This window comes from Plasmodium cynomolgi, chromosome 14 (assembly GCF_000321355.1).
Source record: "Plasmodium cynomolgi strain B DNA, chromosome 14, whole genome shotgun sequence".
Classification (NCBI taxonomy): Eukaryota; Apicomplexa; class Aconoidasida; order Haemosporida; family Plasmodiidae; genus Plasmodium; species Plasmodium cynomolgi.
Window position 1 is genome coordinate 2690366 of NC_020407.1, and position 19563 is coordinate 2709928.

At 45.1% G+C, this 19563-nt stretch overlaps 6 protein-coding genes across 6 annotated transcripts in view; 4 read left to right on the forward strand and 2 right to left on the reverse strand.

Moving 5' to 3' along the window:
* Nucleotides 1–255: 255 nt before the first annotated feature.
* On the forward strand, nucleotides 256–3861 carry PCYB_146960 (kinesin; the record flags this gene model as incomplete). The annotated part of the gene is made up of 2 exons (XM_004225167.1): nucleotides 256–309; nucleotides 484–3861. 2 exons carry the CDS (start codon nucleotides 256–258, stop codon nucleotides 3859–3861), a joined length of 3432 nt encoding a protein of 1143 aa, XP_004225215.1.
* Nucleotides 3862–4290: 429 nt separating this feature from the next.
* PCYB_146970 (hypothetical protein) lies at nucleotides 4291–7737 on the reverse strand (the record flags this gene model as incomplete). The annotated part of the gene is made up of 1 exon (XM_004225168.1): nucleotides 4291–7737. A coding segment is annotated over exon 1 (3429 nt), but the record flags the coding sequence as incomplete, so codon positions are not given.
* Nucleotides 7738–8381: 644 nt separating this feature from the next.
* Nucleotides 8382–9666, forward strand: PCYB_146980 (ubiquitin-conjugating enzyme E2; the record flags this gene model as incomplete). The annotated part of the gene is made up of 4 exons (XM_004225169.1): nucleotides 8382–8436; nucleotides 8894–9078; nucleotides 9230–9346; nucleotides 9571–9666. The coding sequence occupies 4 exons, from the start codon at nucleotides 8382–8384 to the stop codon at nucleotides 9664–9666; spliced, it is 453 nt and encodes a 150-aa protein (XP_004225217.1).
* Nucleotides 9667–10735: 1069 nt separating this feature from the next.
* On the forward strand, nucleotides 10736–11740 carry PCYB_146990 (50S ribosomal protein L3; the record flags this gene model as incomplete). Its single annotated transcript, XM_004225170.1, has 1 exon — nucleotides 10736–11740. A coding segment is annotated over one exon (1005 nt), but the record flags the coding sequence as incomplete, so codon positions are not given.
* A 1185-nt stretch (nucleotides 11741–12925) lies between these two features.
* On the forward strand, nucleotides 12926–15427 carry PCYB_147000 (hypothetical protein; the record flags this gene model as incomplete). Its single annotated transcript, XM_004225171.1, has 11 exons — nucleotides 12926–12978; nucleotides 13236–13282; nucleotides 13434–13508; nucleotides 13674–13817; nucleotides 13875–13923; nucleotides 14080–14138; nucleotides 14243–14282; nucleotides 14414–14490; nucleotides 14662–14715; nucleotides 14849–14917; nucleotides 15102–15427. Coding segments are annotated over exons 1-11 (987 nt in total), but the record flags the coding sequence as incomplete, so codon positions are not given.
* Nucleotides 15428–16584: 1157 nt separating this feature from the next.
* PCYB_147010 (kinesin motor domain containing protein) overlaps nucleotides 16585–19563 on the reverse strand; it is a gene marked incomplete at both ends in the record, with an annotated part of 4648 nt that continues 1669 nt past the window's right edge. The window contains one exon of the mRNA XM_004225172.1: nucleotides 16585–19423. Coding sequence (XP_004225220.1) covers nucleotides 16585–19423 — 2839 coding nt within the window. The remainder of the gene's footprint in view (nucleotides 19424–19563) is intronic.

The window sequence follows — 19563 nt, forward strand, 5'->3', positions numbered from 1 at the left end:
ATTAAAATTGTTTCCGCGTCTAACTAGGAAGCTTCGTACTAGTTGTTAGCGCGTTTAGTGTACCATTTGTGGAGAGATTTTCCCCCCACGGGTAAGTGGTGCAATCCTGCAAATGGTACAAGGCGATAATTCTCCCCTTAGCATAGAGTAAGTTAACAAAAGAGGAGCATGCGTCTGAGTTCTTTGGCCAAGCCATCTATCAACGATTGAATCAGAAGAACGCCAAGTTCAGTCCCCTTTTCTTATAATTTAAGAATGATGAATAAAAAAACGATGCAACAGAAGAGGCAGTCCATGGTGAAAAATAAGGTAATGAATGGGGGAAGTGTGACGGGTTTGTGTTCATACAGATCGTTCCCCTCATCGACCAGCGCGTCCTCCACCCCACGCGTGACTCACACGTGACGCACACGTGACGCACATCCTTATCAACGTAAGTGCATACCATTTTTCTTCTTCATTTCTCCCCCCTTTTTCTGGCAGAGCGAGATATACCCACAGAAGAGCCTGAACCTGGGGCAAAAGTCAAAAAGCAGAGGAAAAAGTATGAATGGAAAAATCAAAGTGGTCGTAAGAAAAAGACCAATAAGTGAATTAGAAAAAAAAAGGAAAGACAATGATATCATAACAGTCAAGGATAACTCAACCATATATATAGATGAACCAAGATACAAAGTAGACCTCACCAAATATGTGGAGAGACACGAATTCATAGTAGATAAAGTATTCGATGAAACAGTAGATAATTTTACTGTCTACATAAATACAATCAAGCCTTTAATTGTAGATATTTTCGAAAGTAATTGCGTCTGTTCATGTTTTGCATATGGACAAACAGGGAGTGGAAAAACATATACCATGTTAGGGTCACAACCCTATGGACAAAGCGAAACGCCAGGAATTTTCCAATACGCAGCGGAGGACATATTTAGCTTTTTAAGTCTATACGATAATGATAATAGTAGAGGAATTTTTATTTCTTTTTACGAAATTTACTGTGGGAAATTATACGATTTGTTACAGAAAAGAAAAATGGTTGCTGCTTTGGAAAATGGGAAAAAAGAAGTAGTTGTGAAGGACCTAAAAATTTTAAGAGTGTACTCTAAGGAGGAGTTAATTTCCAAAATGATTGATGGAGTTATGTTACGGAAAATAGGAGTGAACTCTCAAAATGATGAGTCCTCTAGATCGCATGCTATTCTGAACATTGATTTGAAAGACATACATAAGAATGCCTCTTTGGGAAAAATTGCCTTTATAGATTTGGCAGGAAGCGAAAGGGGTGCAGATACCGTTGCTCAGAATAAACAGACACAAACAGACGGAGCTAATATTAATCGATCGTTGTTAGCTCTGAAGGAATGTATCAGAGCTATGGACTCCGATAAACATCACATTCCGTTTAGGGATTCAGAGCTAACTAAAGTCTTGAGAGATATATTTGTTGGAAAATCTAAAAGTATCATGATTGCAAATATTTCTCCCACCATTAGTTGCTGTGAGCAGACGCTGAATACGCTAAGGTACTCTTCGAGAGTCAAAAATTTTAAGCATAAAATGAATGCTACGGAAGAAGAAGACCCCAATAGCGAGAAAATTAGCATCCTGGAGTCTAGAAGTGGAGAGATGAACACCTCCGGGGCGGAGGGCGCGGCTATGAAATCGAATTCGCTCATGCAGAGCGGCAGGGCGAACATGAAGTCGAACGAGTTGAAGGAGCGCCTCGGAGGGAGTGGCGTTGGCAACAGTGGCAGCGGCGGTGGTAACAGTGGAAGCGGCGGTGGTAACAGTGGAAGCGGCGGTGGTAACAGTGGAAGCGGCGGTGGCAACAATGGCAGCGGCATCGTAAGTGGCCTGGTGAACCCTGCCCGGAACGGAAAACACCTCGTGAAGAATCAGGACGGCGTGGCCACCAACCAGACCAAGTACAACTCAGTCAACGATATGGATAAGCTAGCGCAAAAGAAGAAGAAGAAAAAAAGCCTCTTAAATTTCAAAAGCAATAAGACAAATTATGACAGCATCTCGGGGAAGCAAAATTTCATCCAACAAAGTTACGCCTTCTCGGACACGTCGGATTTCTCCTCCCTCGACGAGATGAATTGCAACCTGAATAAGAATGATAAGAATATGTTTCTGGCGTGCAGGAAGAACGCCAAACAGGGCCTGGTCAAGAACAGGAGCAGCTGCGACGGCGTGTCCAGCAAAGCGAAGAAGGCCGATGTGCAGGTGCTCCGGCACAGCGTTGGCAGCAAGTTGACCAATTTCTCGAACGAACGGGAGCGCCTGAAGGAGAGGGGCTTCTTGCGTGGCACCGCCGCGAGCGGGAACGCGGCAAGCACGAACCATAATGCCGGGGGTGGTAACACGGTGGGTGGTAACACACTCGGAAACAATCCCGGCCACGTGCACATCCGGCACGCCAACGAAAGGGAGAAGAACAGAGAAAGCGACAACATATTTTACGATGCCGTCTCGAACACGTCTGAGAGTGCAAATCGTTTGCTTCAGCAGAGCTCGCAAAACATACTTAACGTGAAGGGGAAGAACCAAAGTGGCCAACACGCAAACAACCCCGCTGTAGGAATGGGCCACAAAATGAGTTACGATTACAACCAACCAGACAGGAGCAACTCCTTCGTCGGCATAAAGGAGAGAGCCACGAAAGGCACCAGCCTTTTTATAAATTGTGAAACAGAAAGTACGATCTGCGTGGAGAAGGAAAACATAGACCCCACAAGAAACCCTTCGACTGTGCATCTACACACAAAAGCAGCTTCGTTTGAAAAATTGACAAACGATGTGAACTGTGCTCCAGGGGAACCCCCACTTAATAGTGGCAATGGGGAATACTGCGATGTGTCGATCCTCGGTGTGCACGCCAATGGGTTGTCTACAGTGCACGCGGATGTGGGTCTACCCAACAATGGCATCCCAATGCAAAAGACCCCCAACGAGTTTTTCCCTCCCAGTCAAAGCTGCAGCCAAAGTTACGGCCAAAATTTCAGTCAAAGTTACGGCCAAAGTTACAGCCAAAATTTCAGCCAAAATTACAGCCAAAATTACAGCCAAAATTACAGCCAAAATTTCAACCAAAGCAGCTTTAACCAGCATAGTGGAAACAGCCCAACCGAAGTGATCGACATTAACAACGTGCGCGTTGAAGAGTTCCACAAAATTGGAGTAGCCGAGACAGGAAATGTTGCTAGCCAAAACATCGAAGAGAATGAATTCCCCCCTGAAGATTACGCAAAACAGTTTCAGAAAAATCTGAACAGCATGGTAGATAATTGCCTGAACACACTAAATACAGCCAACCTATGCGAAGACACGCAGAACATATTAAACAATATTTTACTATCAAAATATACAGCAGATAAAGAAATGTTAATAAAAAAGTACATCAACGAGGATGTAAACAACATGAGCTTAGAAAAGCTAGACAAATATGCTCAGTTGATCTATGAAAAAAGAAAAACGATTCTGAGTAAACTCCTTTTTTTGTTCAAAAAAAATGTTGATATACAGACAAATAATGAGACGAGTGACTTAAAGAAAGATTTGGTTATGTGTCATATTTGTAGTAACAATCCTGATGACCAATTTCATTTTTATGCCTACAGTAGATTAGAAAAGGACATGATTAATTTAATAACGCTACGGCAGCTGTGGTGTGAGAGTGAGAACTTGAGGCAACTGCATCAGTACCTAATGGTTGAGTATCAAAACAAGTCTGCCAATTTAATCACCTTTAATGTTTTCCCGAATAAAATTAGCACCAGCTCATTGAACAAGAAGTATGTGGAGGATGCCAAGGGGCAGGCAGACGCCGCGAGGTCAGCTGTGGGTCCTCTGCAGTAGAGCCGCCGCGGCGCAGCAGGGGAACTCTCCCATCCCCCACACACACACCCCTTTTTGGCGTGTAATGCTATTGCCTCATTACCGCGTAAAGCGGTTTGGTGTACCTTTTTTTGTTATCCATTAAGTGAAAACGCCTTTCGGACGTCCCGTGTTTGTTTGTTTTTTTTTTTTTTTTAAATGTAAAGTAACGCTTCCCCGAAAATATAAAAATAACGCGTCTTCATAACAAAGGAGAGGAACTGCCTTTTCCGCGGTCGCCGCTGGAGATGGTCTTTCAAATTTGTGGGAAGTTGCAAAGTTGGGAAGGAATATAAAGGGTTGCTTGTACAAAAAAAAAAGGGAGTAAGGTTGGTCGCTACGAGTCAGCGCCGCAAATAGGTACCACAAAACTGCGCCAAACCGATGCGACCGTACACCTTTGGAGGGCGCTAGGCGAGCACTATATCGACGCAGTAGGGGTAGTGCGGCAACTCCTTCGTCAGCCGGCGTGGAAGACTCAGTGATGCCACCACGTCGTATATTTCGTCGTGCAAGCTGGAGGTAGTTTCAATGGGAGGTGCTGAAAAGGGAAATGCCGCAATGAAATGGAGGTTTAAGTAGTCCCTCTCACTTAACAGCAGGTCCGTCTCCATTGGTGGGTTATTCATACGTTTGTGCGCAAAAATTTCGAACATGTTTATGGACGAGGGGACAGCATGTGTACAGCCTGACTCAGGAAACGCGCTTCTTTGTCTTCCCCCTCCCTCGTGTGCGACTTTGTAAATCTCCTCTGCAGTTTGACCTCCGCGTTGGTCACTTTGGGATGGAGCCCCCATTTGGGAGACTAGAACAACGTCTCGAAGTTCATCCAAATGGGTGGAAATTTTTCCAAGGGGGATCCCCTTCAGATCCTCCCACTTATGTGCCTCCCCAACAGAATAATGATGGACATGCAGAGCTAAAAGAGCGATGAGACGTAACTGTGTCTGGTTTTGGACGGTCAACATGCTCATATCTGCTATATTGACGTGCTCAAAAAGGTGAGTAAAATTATTTTGCAGCACAAATGAGCTCATAAAATTGTAGTAGCATAAGTAGAAGGTGATATTTATGAGTGAATGCACAGATTGGACCCTTTTGTAATTTCGGAAAATAATTTCGTTAAATTTTTCGTTCGGCAAATCAAGTTTTAATAACGAAATGGAAACATTGCTGAGTGTTTGTTCACCTATATTGTGGTCTCTCCCCGGATTGTCATTTGCGTGAGATACCAACTGCTTGGTTAGAAGCTCGATTATCTGTACGTCTCTCAGCTTGACGGAGGCGAACGAGTGAATAATATTTCCTATGTTAACCATGTCCAGTTTGAAGTATTTCCTTCTGATGATGTATGTGATGTTGGCAAAAATGTCGTACCGTAGCAGCTTCAAGTTTTGGATAGCCCCTAGTGTGTTGGCGGCCAGCTGGGAGAAGAACGTCGCCTCGTTGAGTGGTTCGGTTGTTGGCGGCATCCCATCAGGTAACCCCTCTACCATTCCACCGACATACACATTGACCAAATCGCATAGCAAGAAACTCTGCAAGTAGGCACACATAAACAACCGATTTATGTGCACCCCCCCCTCGTGGTAGTCAAACAATCTGCTGCCATGCACAGTGCTGCTGTGCAAGTGATCTAAATAACCTCCAGAACAATTGGCCTTCTTTTTCTCATAAATAAGCTTATTGGAAAAATTGTACAGAAAAATCCGGTTGAACTGCTTGCTGTGTTCCTTAATTTGAAAAATTTCAATAAAGTGATTAACCAGTTTGTAGGTCGAGTTGAGACAATTAACGATGAACTTGATATTATCTCGGACGTTTTTCACATGGTACACCGTTTTGCAGTGATTATATGTTTCGCCTTCCCTTTGGTGGAGGGGTCTATCTGTGGAGTCCTCTCCTCCACCTGACACGCTATTTTTGTTGCATGTCTCTCGTGAGGGGGTTTCCCCTATATTACTCCCCACTTTGGTTCTTCTCCTCTCCAACTGTAGAACCCTAATGAAGTCAAAATAGGTGGGTTCTTCATTTGGGTGTTCCCTCCAGTGGGGGTCACTCTTACCATTCGTTGCATTGTCGCATCTGTTCTGTGCATCTACTTGAGATGTAACAATTCTCGAGTGAGATTCCTCCACGGATGAGTGGGTTCTGCCGAAAGGCTGCCTCAACCCATCATCCAATTGGTGGTCACACAGGGGGTAAAGCAAATTCTTCCCTTCACTGACGAACAATTTGGAGATAACCCAGAGAGCATTTTCAAACAGGATAAGTAACACCCGCATGACCTTATGATATTCATCCCTGCAGTACTGATACGATGTGAAGCATTTTGTAAAAGTGCTCAAAAGGGAGGCATACAGATGAAGGTTGCCCCCACTGAGGAGGGAAGTGGTTAAGGGGGGGAGTCTTCCCTTCTGCGAGTTACCATTCGTCGGAAGAAATGATCCCATTTTGTCTATATAATCCAGTAGAACCGAACCGAGTAGCTCATTTTGTATGTCCAGCTTGTTGAGGGCGGAAAACACCAAGGTGTAGTCTAGCAAAGAATACGATTGATAATTTCGCTCCAAGTTCTGCAACACGTGGAGTGCCCCCAATTTGCCATAAAGGAAACGTTTGATATGTATCCGTTTGTCCTTATATCTGGTCCCTTCTTCAATTTGGTTCAGGTAAAAAAAATAATTTGTCAAGGAGTGAAAAAATAGGACAAGGGATTTCTGGTTATACTTTATTTTTCGCATGTACAAATTCGCTAGTTCTTCATTCCTCTCTGAATATGTCAACAAGGGAAGGAAAAAAAGCTCCATTTTTCGTACCAACATGAATAAAAATAAATGGTTGTAATAATTCAACTTTATGTGCATGTGGAAGATAAAGGCTACATCTACCAAGTTCATTTTGAGTAATAGTTTATCGGCTAGTCTGTCCAAGAAAAATAAAAACTCGTTCGCATTGTTCCCCATTTGGTCAAAGAAATACTCAACAAATGAGTACAATTTCAGTAGCATCGTTTTATCCGTCACTTGGTTGACAAACATATTGAGATAATTAATTTGCGTCTTTATATGACCATCTAGATCGTCCACATAAACGTGCTTTAGGACTCTATTGTTGATGTTACTGTGTATAACAATTTCGTATTCCCCCCTTTGGAATAGCTGCCTTATTTCGTTTAGTTGGAATTTGGTCACTCCTCGGGGGGGTTCAACCCAATGGGTATGTTTCCCTGGGTAGGAATTGCCATCTTGCGATCTGTTCTGAACATGGTCCCTGTCCCTTTCTCGAAATTTCGTACCAGACGGAGGAGGGTACCCATCGGGAGAAGCACCAATGTACGTGTCATCCGTCGCTTCTTCATCGAGTGAAACTTTATTTCTCCCCCTCCTGGGTAACACATAATTCAAGTAGATAAATTTTAAGAACCTATTCTGTGTTGAATCATTTGAGAGTATTTTCTTTATCAAGAGGAGGTAGTTCAGTTTGGCTAGCACTTGCGTGAGGATTCCATTGCTCGGGTTCGTTTTACAAATAAAATGGTTGCAGCATGGTTGGCTAAACGTAAGAAACAAAAACAGGAATTTGATGTTGGCATGTTTTACGTTCTTATATTTGCTTACCCTTGTGCTGATGAGCAATTCTTTTTCTTTACTAATTTTAAAGCTGTCATGAAATGATAAATCGGCTGTGTATGTTTCTGCGTTATGGCACTTCCACATTTCGAAGGCGTTCTTCCTTTTGTAGTCTCTCCCCTCTTCTGTTGTGATGGTCCTTCCGAGGCCCTTCCTGTTCACTCCCCCTCCGCATCCCCTCCATAAGACTAGGCAGCGCGTTCTCTGCATGACACGACAGGCACCACTGCGACGACTGGGATATGCGGAAGGGCACATTGCAATTTTGTGCCCCACTGTGCCTCCTTGTGACTACTTGTGCCTACTTTCGCATCCTTTTGCCTCCTACTTCCTACTTCCTACCTGGTGCAGCGATTATTGGCATACGTGTATAAGTACCGTACCTACCAGAGGGAGTAACCTCCACTCACAAATGTATGTTTCCCTCGGGGGGAAAAGCACACGGCGAGTTATTTGGCACAGAGGCTCTCCTCCGCCATCCCTACGCTATTCCTACGCTATTCCTACGCCATTCCTACGCCACCCCTACGCCATCCCTACGCCATCCCTACGCCATCCCTTCTGTGCACCCGTTGTTCACCGCGTGCACTTATCCATAGCGCCACGGGACAGCAAGAAAATTTGCCCGAGTCGGCACCCTGGGGAAAAAGGAATCCACCTTTCTATATGGGTACGCTTCCCCACTCCGGGGCTCACCCACCATCGCAAAATGTGAAAAAATAATTTTTAAATGTGAAAAAATTAAAACATGGTTCTTGTCCTCATCACGAAAAGGAAGCAACAATTTTTTCTACAGAGTGACTAGCTTATTAGCTCCCTGTACCTTGTGCCAATTTTTTAACTTGACTTGGAATAAATTCAAGATGCAAAATGAGTAACGGGAGTGGGAAGAAGTTGAAGCCCTTCGAGTTAGTGCTCCAGAAAGGTATAGCCCATATGGACGAGTGAAAAATAAAGACAAAAATTTTAATCGTTTGAGGAGTGCCCAGGAGGAGAGAGTACCTCTTTTGTGTATTATTCCATCCCTGGAGATTAACACATGTGAGGGGTTGTATTACGGGTTGGGAAGGAAACAGGCATATCTATGCGCGAAAAATGGGAGGAAAACGAGGCATTGGTGGGTTCCACCGTTGGACCTTGTGTGGGGAGCTTTAAATGGGTGAAGACTCCTCTCCGTGGGGTTCCGCAGTAGGGAATACCTCGCGCTGAAAAAAAAAAGTGCCACCACATGAGCACATCGCGATGGCGACTACAACGTAAAAGCCCCTCGGCAAAACCGCCAACTGGCCAACTGGCCAATCCGCCAACCGGCCAACCTGCCATTCCGCCAACCCGCTAACCCGCTAACCCGCCACGCCACCATTTCCGCCCCCCCTGCAAAGAACTGCTGGACCTGGACCCCATTGACGGCGTGCAGCTGCACCCAATTGATGATCACAGTTTGAAAGAAATTGCCGTATCGGTGACCCCCAAGGAGAGTTACTTCAGGGGGAAGACGATCAGCTTTGTCATCCTCTTTAAGGACACTTACCCCATCGCGCCACCCAAAATAACATGCCAGAGCAAGGTGATTTCCCCCCAGTGGGGGTGCACACGAAAAATAAAATAAAAATACACACATGCGTACATACACACATGCGTACATTCGTTCATATATATACATTTACACCCACGCACAAGACCCTTTGTGACCTCCTCCGCCCCCCCTTCGTGTGCAGATATTCCACCCCAACATTGACGAACGCGGGAACGTCTGCTTGAACGTCCTAAAGCTCGAATGGAACCCCATCATAAATTTGCAAATGCTGGTCCTGGGACTGCTGCTCCTGCTAAATGTACAGTTGCACCACGTGGTGAACCCCCGTGTGTGGGGGGGATAGCCAGTAGTTTTGCCCCCATAAGGGAGAGGCGTCTCTAGATTGAAGCGCCCCAATTTGAAGCGCCCCCAATTTGAAGCGTCTCCCTATTTCATTTGGCGGCGGACCTATGTTAACACCTTTGCACTGCATCAACTGGGGAACTCACGCGCTCCCCTTCGCTTTGCGTGCCTCCCTTGCAGGAACCCTCGACGGAGGATCCCTTCAACCACGCAGCCGCGGAGATGTTCGCAAAGGATAAAAAAAAATTCCAAGAAATAAACGATTCGTTATTTTGAAAATGATGGCCTCTTCGCGTTGGGGAAGCCCCCTCGGGTTGTCTCCCCAGCGCGCAGGTCGGGGGCTCATAGGAGTTGGCCTTATTCTCTTTTTGCGTCTGTGTATTGGCTCGTTCGGCACGTTTGGCACACTTGTGCACATCATTTTAGAGGCGCCGGGGGTGCTACTCCTCATCGACGATTCTCCTCCTGACACACACCAAGCAAAGAAGTCATCCTCACCTTTTACAAATTGTACGTTGTGAACGGGGGGAGATAACGTCCCTGTTAGGCGTAGCCATTAATGTTGGCTAAACAGGTGGAGAAGAGGACCCCTCCCCCACCCTCTGCATTTTTTATAAAGATATTTCCTTCCCCCATCCCCACCAACTGAACTTTTTTTTTTCTTTTTAAATTTAATGGTAAAGCTGTGGGAGGAAATGAGCCCTATGTTTCACCTCCGTTTGTCGATTTGGGGTTGGCAAGAGCGGTTCCCCTGAGGCGGTTCCCCTGGCCCGATGTCAACGCCGCATGGAAGGCTACCCGTGGAGGCTCTCCATTGGACCCCCACTCAGGTGAGACCATTGGTGCGTTGAGTGAGCATATAGCACGTCACGGTATAGAGGTTTTTTCCTCCTTTTTTTTCCTCCTTTTTTTTCTTCCTTTTTTTCTTCCTATTTTTTTCTTCCTTTTTTCTTCCTTTTTTTTTCTCCTTTTTTTTCTCCTTTTTTTTCTCCTTTTTTTTTCCCTTTTTTTTCTGCACTTTTTTCGGGTGCTATCCAGAAAGGGCCTTCATCTCGATGTGCACAATTTGTTGGCTCTTCCCAGCTAGCACTATGTCGATGGGACTGGAACTCCCGCGGAGGGAGGGACAAACAAAAGTGATGCAAAACTGCCAGGGAGCAGCCTACCGGGCACAGCGTCGAAGGTGGAATTGACTCCCCACAAAAGTTGTTACGCGGTGCAAAGCGGGATTTACACAGTTTTTCTTTTTTTTTTTACAGCCAAACGAAGTGTGTTCACCACATTGCAGTTTTTCCAATTTGGTTTTTCCCCCCACTGTGGGCGCTCTACTCGTGGAGCTCCCACGATGAATTGCATTTTGCGCGGAGGGAGGAGACCCACTTTGGCAGAGTCCAACACGCTGTGGGCCGTATCGCGCCGAACCTTTTATGCCTCCAAATGGGTAAGGCGGTTACAACTGCTAAACGAAAAGTATAATTACAAAATAAATACAGAGGAACAAGCAGAGTACGAAGAAAAAAAAGAAGATGATAAAATTGAGAAAGTCTACCCATTATGGAACAGCAGGAGGACAGGATTGCTGGCATACAAAGTGGGCTGTATGAGTATATGGGATGTGTGGGGTGTGAAGCATGCAGTGACAGTTTGCAAAATAAATCACTGCTATGTTTTGAATCAAAAAAATATTACGAAGAATGGATATGAAGCGTTGGAAATAGGAATAGGAAATATGAATATCGTTAAGCAGAGTAAAAATAACATAGGCAATTATATAAAAAGGAAGTTAGGGTTCATTCACAAAATAAAAGAATTCAAATGCACGAGTGATTGCTTTTTGCCTGTACAACATAAATTTTCCGCGAGGCATTTTTCCCCAGGCCAAAATTTGTTTATTAGTTCTACTATAAAGAATAAGGGCTTCTGTGGGGCCATGCAGAAATGGGGGTTTAGTGGGAAAAACGCTTCACATGGCACGGAAAGTAAAGCACATAGAAGCTTAGGTAGTGTCTCCATGGGGAAAACGATTAACATTGTCTTCAGGAACAAAAAAATGAATACTCACATAGGGGAGAAGACTCTCGTCAAATGTAGCAATAACAAACTCTTTCGAATTAACAGCTTACAAAATCTGCTGTTTATTAAGGGACCCATTGGTGGATACAAAAATAAAATTATTAAAATTTCCGATGCCAAGGGAAGGGCCTTTAATAAATTTAAGGACAAAATTTACCTCTACTACCCCACTTTTATATATAAGAAGAACAGGAAGTATAAGAATATCATTGATATGCCTCACAGCTTGCAGGACCCCTTTCTCTACAATGAGATTCCGCTCTACGAGCCGACCAACAAGTAGGCCTCAGCAGGGGCATACGCATACGCATAACACATGTGTGTTTGTGTGTGTTGGGGGGGAGCGGGGGCACCTCCTCCTTTTAGTTTTTCCCCCACGTTCACGTGGTGTATTATGTCACCCGCATTGTCCGCGTGGTATATTATGTCCACCTCGTCGTTCACGTGGTATATTACACCCACCTCGACGTTCACGTGGTATATTACGCCCACCTCGTCATTCATGTGTTTTTTTTTTGTCCGCCCCCTTCTCCCACGGGAAGAAGAAAAAATATATATGAACTGAACACGTCTGAACATTTGCAGCTCCCCATGTAATGCATTTACGGAGGGGACTTCTTATTGCCCACGCGTTCCTCCACCTTTTCGCCCATTTTTTCTTCCGCCTTTTCTTCCCCTTTTTTGCACCCCTTCGAATTTTACAAAGCGGTGGGGACGGCCACCCGTTGCCTCCATCTTTATGTCAATTTATGTGCAAATAAAAAAAGGCTGCGCGGCATGCGGGAAAAAAGGGCCCATCTTTGTGTCCCTGCGTGGCAAATGAACAATGCAAAATGTGCATATGCACGTTCGGGGGAGTATAAACTTGGTATGTTTCTTCCCAGCGGCGGTTTAATTTTACAAAATTTATTTTATGCGCTATCGCGTGCATAGTGACGTGCTTGCTAAATGGCGTTACATTGAAAGTTGCGACCTGAAACGACAATTCCGGGTGTATTTGCGCGTGCGTTCTTTTTGGGGCGCTGAGCTTCTTTTTTTGGTGCCCCTTCGCTACGCCACGAAAGGGAAACAAACCCTACCGGTTTTAGTGCATACTAAGGGTCGTTTAGAAATGGCGTCCCCTCGGATGAAAGTGCGTCCCTAATGCATTCTTATGGACGTACGAAACGGCGAAAGGGCGAAGCTGCGAAAGGATGAAGCCGCAAAACGGCGAAAGGGCGAAGCTGCAAAACGGCGAGCCCTCCTTTTCGGATGATGTAGAATAACGTAACGCTTGATCAAACCGAGTGGCAACATTCGCCTTTTGCGAGCTAAAGCAACCCTCCTCCGGTCACGTTCACAACAAAACGCAGCATTTTTTTTTTTTTTTTTTTTTCCCCTCTTTCTACGAACGACGAGGCATACCCGTGTTGTAAATTTGTACAAATAATTTAACACCCTTTCTCGTATATATCCTTTTAAGGCCCATGAAAGAAGGAAAACAAAAAGTTGTAGAAATCCATGGTGATTCCAAGAGTATGTGCATGCGAGGTTTTGCATTTTAATGCTTAATGACGGAGTGACAGGATTTGGGGGATTAGGAAAAGAATGGTAGATAGGGGGATATCATGGCGTTGTAGGAAAGATGGACGGTCTTTTCATTCAATGCTTGTGGGAGAAATAGCTTATAGGTTGTCCTCTCGTGCAAGGGCACACACTCACCTGCACATCAGTACACTTGACCCATCAACACCCCTTTACGTGCACCCCTGTTTCTTCCCTTCGCTTAGCAGATAACAAACGGACCCGGGAAAAAAAAAAAAATTCAGCGGACAATAATGTAAATGACTCTACTTACCGCGGTGTTGTACTTATGCGCGCATCAACACCTATGTGTAGCCCTATGCACGCGGATGTGCTCACTCGTGAAGCGCAAATGGGAATATTTCACCCACGGAGCATCTCCCCCCCCACCCCCCTTTCCATCGTAGGACCAGCATAATGAGTTACTAAAATATAAACAGAGCTTTTACATAATCAGGAAAACTATCAACCTTATAAAAAATGTAAGTGGCGTGTCCAAGCGCAAATGCATAGTTGCGGTGGTGACGCTCATCTGGTCATCCGCTCATTTGGTCATCTGCTCATCTGCCCATCCGCTCTTCTGCCTATCCGATCATCTTCCCATCCGCTCATCTGCTCAACTGCCCGTCTGCCCACCCCCCGTGCAGCACTACAGCAACAAAATCAACAAGACAGACACCCTGCGGGAGAGGGAGCGGAAGCACCTGTCCCACCTGAAGCGGGAAAACGTCCTTCTAGAAGATAAGGTAAGTCTGAGCCAGAAGGAAGCATCCCTAATGAAGCCAAGCAGAGTTAAAATGCAGCTTTATGATTTCCTACTCCCATTACCATTTCCTTCCTCCCCACAGTGCACCTTTTATGCGGAACATGTAGAGGAGCTAAAAAAGATATACACAGGTGAGAGCAGCAGAGGGGACTGTATCCACAGGAGGGCCTCTCAACATAAGATGTGAAAATAAAGTGAAAAGTGGGTCCTCTGAAAATGTGAGCAAGTGGAGAGTGATTCCATTCAGACTATCCAAATGCTTATTTTTTTTCTTCTTTAAATTTCAGAGCAGATAAAACTTAAGAACAACAAAATAGAAAATCTGCAGGATGAGTTGGATAAAATGGTAAGCGTCCTCATCAATGCGTCAGGGGGAGCGCATGCGAGTATGTACAAACGTATATATATAACCCTTATTATTCACGAACCCTTGTGCCCACTTCTTTGCAGAGAAAGGCCACGGAGAGTGAAGTAGAGTCCAACAGCACACGTAAGTTGCCATGCGGTTGGCATGCGGTTGCTATGCGGTTGTCATGCGGTTGCAATGTTACCGCTCCACCTTGTGACCGCTCCACCGCGTAGCTGCTCATCACCGTGCAACTGCCTCCCCCCCCTTGGCAGGAATACTTAAACTGCGAGAGGACCAAATAGAGAGACTGTCGCAGCAACTGGACTCCATCAACGGCTTGTACCACAAGGTTAGGGTTCGCAGAGGGGATAGTTCTCCCCGTCCATGTGTATATGTTCGCCCATATGCACGTGTGTGTTCGCCCTATGTGTTCGCCCCTATGTGTTCGCCCCTATGTGTTCGCCCCTATGTGCCGCTTACTCCACTCCATCGCGCCTTTTTTGCTCTCCCCCGCTCGCAGCAAGTCGACAGTAACAAAAAACTAATGAAGGAGATAGAAGAACTGAACAAAAGTGTAAGAGCAGCTCACGAGCGCAGTGCCATGAATCGAACTGTGCACAGATGCGAAATGTCGCCAAACGGGGCGCCATCTTGTAGTAAAAAGCAGCACCCATGAAAATTGCCTTTTTTTTAAAAACGGTTCGCAGATTTTGTACCTTAATAATAAAATACAGGAAGAAAAAAACAACCGCGACAATGTGAGGAGGAGACTCAAAGTAAGTCCTCTGCGTGAATGCTGTTATTTATTCGTTTGTGTACATATGGGTGGTCTCTTCTCACCTGTGTAGTGTGCCATTTGCGGACGCGTTCACACGAAGAGAACCCAATGATGAGCCCGCACAACTGATGTAGTGTTTTTCTACGCTTGCTCACTCCACGCACATCTGTTCCACTCCGCAGTATTACAAACGATACACCAAAAATAAGAATAGATTCAAGCTGAACTTCGACATGGTGATTGGTGATGAAGAAAGTGGACGAAGGGATGAAGAGGGGGATATTTGCGTATCTGTCCTATGTCATCTAAAAACTGAACTAGACATGATAGACGAAGAGAATAAAAAGAAAGCAGACAAGAAAGGAATCAATCATGGGGACAACAATTGGAATAAAAACAGAAACAAATACATCGATAAGGACAGAATAAAAATTCAGGGCAATAATTTTTTTCAAAAAATTTTCGAATCAAATTATAAAAAAAAAAAAAAAAAATTCCACCCTATTTGATAAAATTTACAAAAAACAATTTTTCTCCTTTTACGAAAAAGCCTTTACTGAAAATAGCGACGTCAAATTTGAAAACAAAAAAGTGCTTTCCGCCCCGGTGAAGAATTTAAAAAAAAGAAATGACGGGTACGTTGGTTTGCACAAGGAGATGAAGGAGAATATTCAAAGGAGGGAAGTAAAAAGGGACGCGAGCAGGAAGGACAACAACGGTAGTAGCAACAGTCATGGTGGGTTTAATGGGCACAATGGGGTGGACTCGAAGAAGGGAACTAAATGGAACGCCCTAACTTTAAACGACATTTATTTTTACAGCAACTTCGATGATAACTTTGATGATAAGTGTGATTACTTCGATCAGGACGCCCCCAGTTCGGGACGGCCCTCGGGGGGCGAGGCGAAAGAAAGCGCGTACGGCGGGGGGGGGGAAGTGAAGCAGGTCGAGGGGAGCGATGGTATGGGAGTGAAGCAGATCGGGGGGAGCGATGGTATGGGAGTGAAGCAGATCGGGGGGAGCGATGGTATGGGAGTGAAGCAGATCGAGGGGAGCGATGGTGTGGAAGTGAAACATATCGAGGGGAGCGATGGTGTGGAAGTGAAACATATCGATGGGAGCGAAGCGGGCAATGGACGAGCTTCCCTGCAGACAGCAGATTGTGACCCCGAGGGATTTCCCCCCAGAAAGACAAACCCTACCGTGGGAAATTTCCCCGCGGAGCTGTAGATACACAAAAAAAAAAATTACAAATCCGTTTTTGAAAAAGGATAATTTAAAAATTTGTTCTTGACATATTTGTGTGATCCCTCCCTTCCCCTTCGAAATACTTCACCCCTGATTTGATTTGATGTGAAGTGAGGAGGGAGGTATCTTCCCAAGTTAGCGTGTTGCAGAAACCTTGTGATGTATGTTACGCGGAAATTCAAAAATGGGAGAAGTGTGCGAAAAGAAAAAAAGAAGAGATGGTGCACGCACGTGTATGCGTATGTGTGTGTGTGTATCTCTGTGGAGTGAGTACATCCCAACGTATTTTGTGCGGAGTGTCATGATGATCAGTTTGGCAAGTCCGCCGTCGAGGGTGTAACTCCTCAGGGCAGTGGTGATGGCCGGCCAGAGCGAACCCTTCACCCCCCTCCAGCGCCACATATGGCGCATCCCCCCTCACGATAGTGACATTTTAAACTTCCTATATTCGCAATTCAAAAAGGAAAGCATTTTGTTTTTGTAATTTATTAACTCCCTGAGGTGTACGTACTCCGACTCGTTGAGGAGATAGATTTTTTTATCATTGATTTGAAAATTTCGAATATTGTAGGAATCCAAATTTTTTTCGAGTAGCTTTTTATTGTACAGGAGCTCATTATCGATGAGGTCAGACGTGTTAATTTCGATTGGGTCTTTGGGGGATTCTTTTTTTTGAAATATATTCCTAATTATGTTAATAATTTTTTGGAAGAACAAATTAGTGGTTCGTTTTTTTTCCAAGTAGGAAATGTGTGTGTGATTGAAGTTATTGGTTGTTTTTGTGTCCGTAAAATTTCTACAGGTGTCTCCAATTTGGGGAAGTGCTCCTTGGCAGGCACGCTGACCAGTATTGCAATCATTATTATCACTACTGCTATTGTTCCACTCCTCTTTGTTTGCATTCCCCTTAGAGGAACGCTTCCCTTCTGCTCTCGCGCCTTTATTTTTTTTCCCACTCGCCTTGCTTCCGCGCTTGGTCTTCCCACTCCCACTCACAGGGGATATATCCACCGTCACGTAGTCATTTATTTTCCGTATTTCCTGATTTATCCTGGACTCGAGCTCTTTGAAGGCTGCATGGGAACACTCCTCCCCATCCTTAAAATGAACCCCCTCATTGTTGTTACCCTTGTCCGTAATATATTCATACAATTTTTTGAAGTCTTCATTTTCTATCAAATTTACCAATTCATCCATTTGGAGTCCCTTTTGCGAGACACGGATACTGTTGCGTGGGCTGCATTGTTTCTGTTTGTTTTCTTTTGGGATCATCTCACTGGATGGCAGCTGACTATTATTGGCAGTGTTCCCCTCGACGGCAAAGTTCACCGATTTTTCCACTACTTGTCCGTCTTCCCCCTCTTTGATGCTGGCGAATTTCACGGTTTGATTGATCCCGCTGGTAATGTGGAGAATGTCTGAGGGGTCCGTGGGTTGGATGTCTCTAATGGAAAAGTACTTCTTCTGCTGGGGGGGGCCATGCCCATCGCCGCTCAAATTGTTGCCATAGTTGCTACCACCGTTGGCAGGGGCGCCCGTGTTGTTGGCCCCCCCTTTGGCACTCCGCACAGCGTCTTCCTTGTGGACGCTCCCCTCGAGCATGCTGTGTATGCACCTGAAATTCGCATTATGATGGTTTCCATAATTATTAAACAGTTCCGTTTGAATTTTATTGAAGAAGTAGTTGCTGTTCAGGTCCTTCAATGTGCCACTATGTTGAAACATGGTAGCTGAGTGGATAAAATTATATATGGTATTATTTTTCTCAATAATCTGCCTGTCCAGATTTTCCTTCAAATCGAAGTTTGTAAAAACGGTGCTTTTGTCTGTAGTAAAATCGCTAATAAATTTGGTGTAGTTATTATTCACGTACTCGAAGATATTTTGTATGTTGTGTACACTGAGGATATTTCTGGCGAAGTACTCAGGTTGGTATAGTTCGATTTGTTGTTGTGGATGCTTTGCTTGTTCATCTTTTTCTACGTGGTCTCCTTTCCACCTGGCCCATTTTTTTCCCCCTTTGAGGTCTGCCTTCCGATCAGCAATGGGTTGTTTATCCTTTGCACCCGCCCCCTTGGTGGCCTCCCCCTTGGTAGCCTCTCCCTTTGCCTTTACCCTTCCCGGGTTGGAAGGATCATATGTGGGGTGATTTGTTTCTTTGTAAAGCGAATTATTCGCTTCATTCTCTCCTACTTGACTCTTCCCCTCCGCGTGACTTCCCATGGCATCTGCCTTTCCCATGACATCTGCCTTTCCCATGGCATCTGCCTTTCCCAGCTGATTTAACTCGTTCATTAAAAAAATGTTGTTATTTTCCTTCACGTTGTTTACAATATCCAACATCTCGTCGAACATTTGCGCATCCTCCTTTAGGTTGCTTTTCAATCTAGCTAAGTTGAATTTCAGAATGCTGCAAATGTCGTTTTTCATTTTTATTAGGATGTCTCCTATTAGTGCGTCTTCTTCATCTTCTTCCACGTGAGCTCCACCTTTGAGTATGCTCAGCTGCGTCGCGTCAGGTGCAATTTGTCCGTTAGGATCGCTCCTGTCCGCTTCCCCTCCTGTGGCCACTCCCTCATTCCTTCCATCCGCTATGGCTGCCTTCCCAAAGAATCTATTACCCAGTAGTTTGTGCAGGTGGTTGTGCCTTTTTCCTGCCCCTGATTGCTCCTCTACGTCATTACTTTGCAGCTTCGCCTGTTGGGTCTTTAAGTACCTCTCCTTTTCCTCCTCTGTTAGAAGTTTCAGCTCATCGAATGTCTTCAGTATGCACTCGTTAACATCGTTGGTGTCTGTACCCTCTTTGCTGAGTTGATCTTTTATTATGTCAATTTTGTTCTTGTATGACTCGATGAAAAAGTCGAGATATTTCACCTTACCAGTGCTCTTGAACCCACAGATGTAGCTAAAAATGCAGAGACTAAAGGAGAAGAAAATCATATCCTTGGTAATATGGTTTTTATTGAAGTTGACGAAGATGTCTGCTGCTTTCTCCTTAAGACTATGCTCGCTTTCGCTTCCCTCCTTTTTGCTATGGTAGTTTTCCTTGTCATGTTTTGTTTCCATTTTTTCTTCGCGCACCACTGGCTTGGCTTTCACCATTTTAGCCCTCTGTGCGAATTTGATGGTGGAGGCGGTTTCGTTCAGGTAGTGCAGCTTTGACGACACGGTGCAGATTAGTATACTCTTGCAGTTGTTGCCCAAGCTGTCCGAGAGCACCCTTGTGAGTTTGGAGTCTCGGTAGGGGATGTGCACACTGGTGGGGGGTGCAGCGGTGGGTGCAGCGGTGGGTGCAGTGGTGGGTGCAGTGGTGGGTGATGAGGTGGGTGATGAGGTAGGCGCAGCGGTGGGTGCAGCGGTGGGTGCAGTGGTGGGTGCAGTGGTGGGTGATGAGGT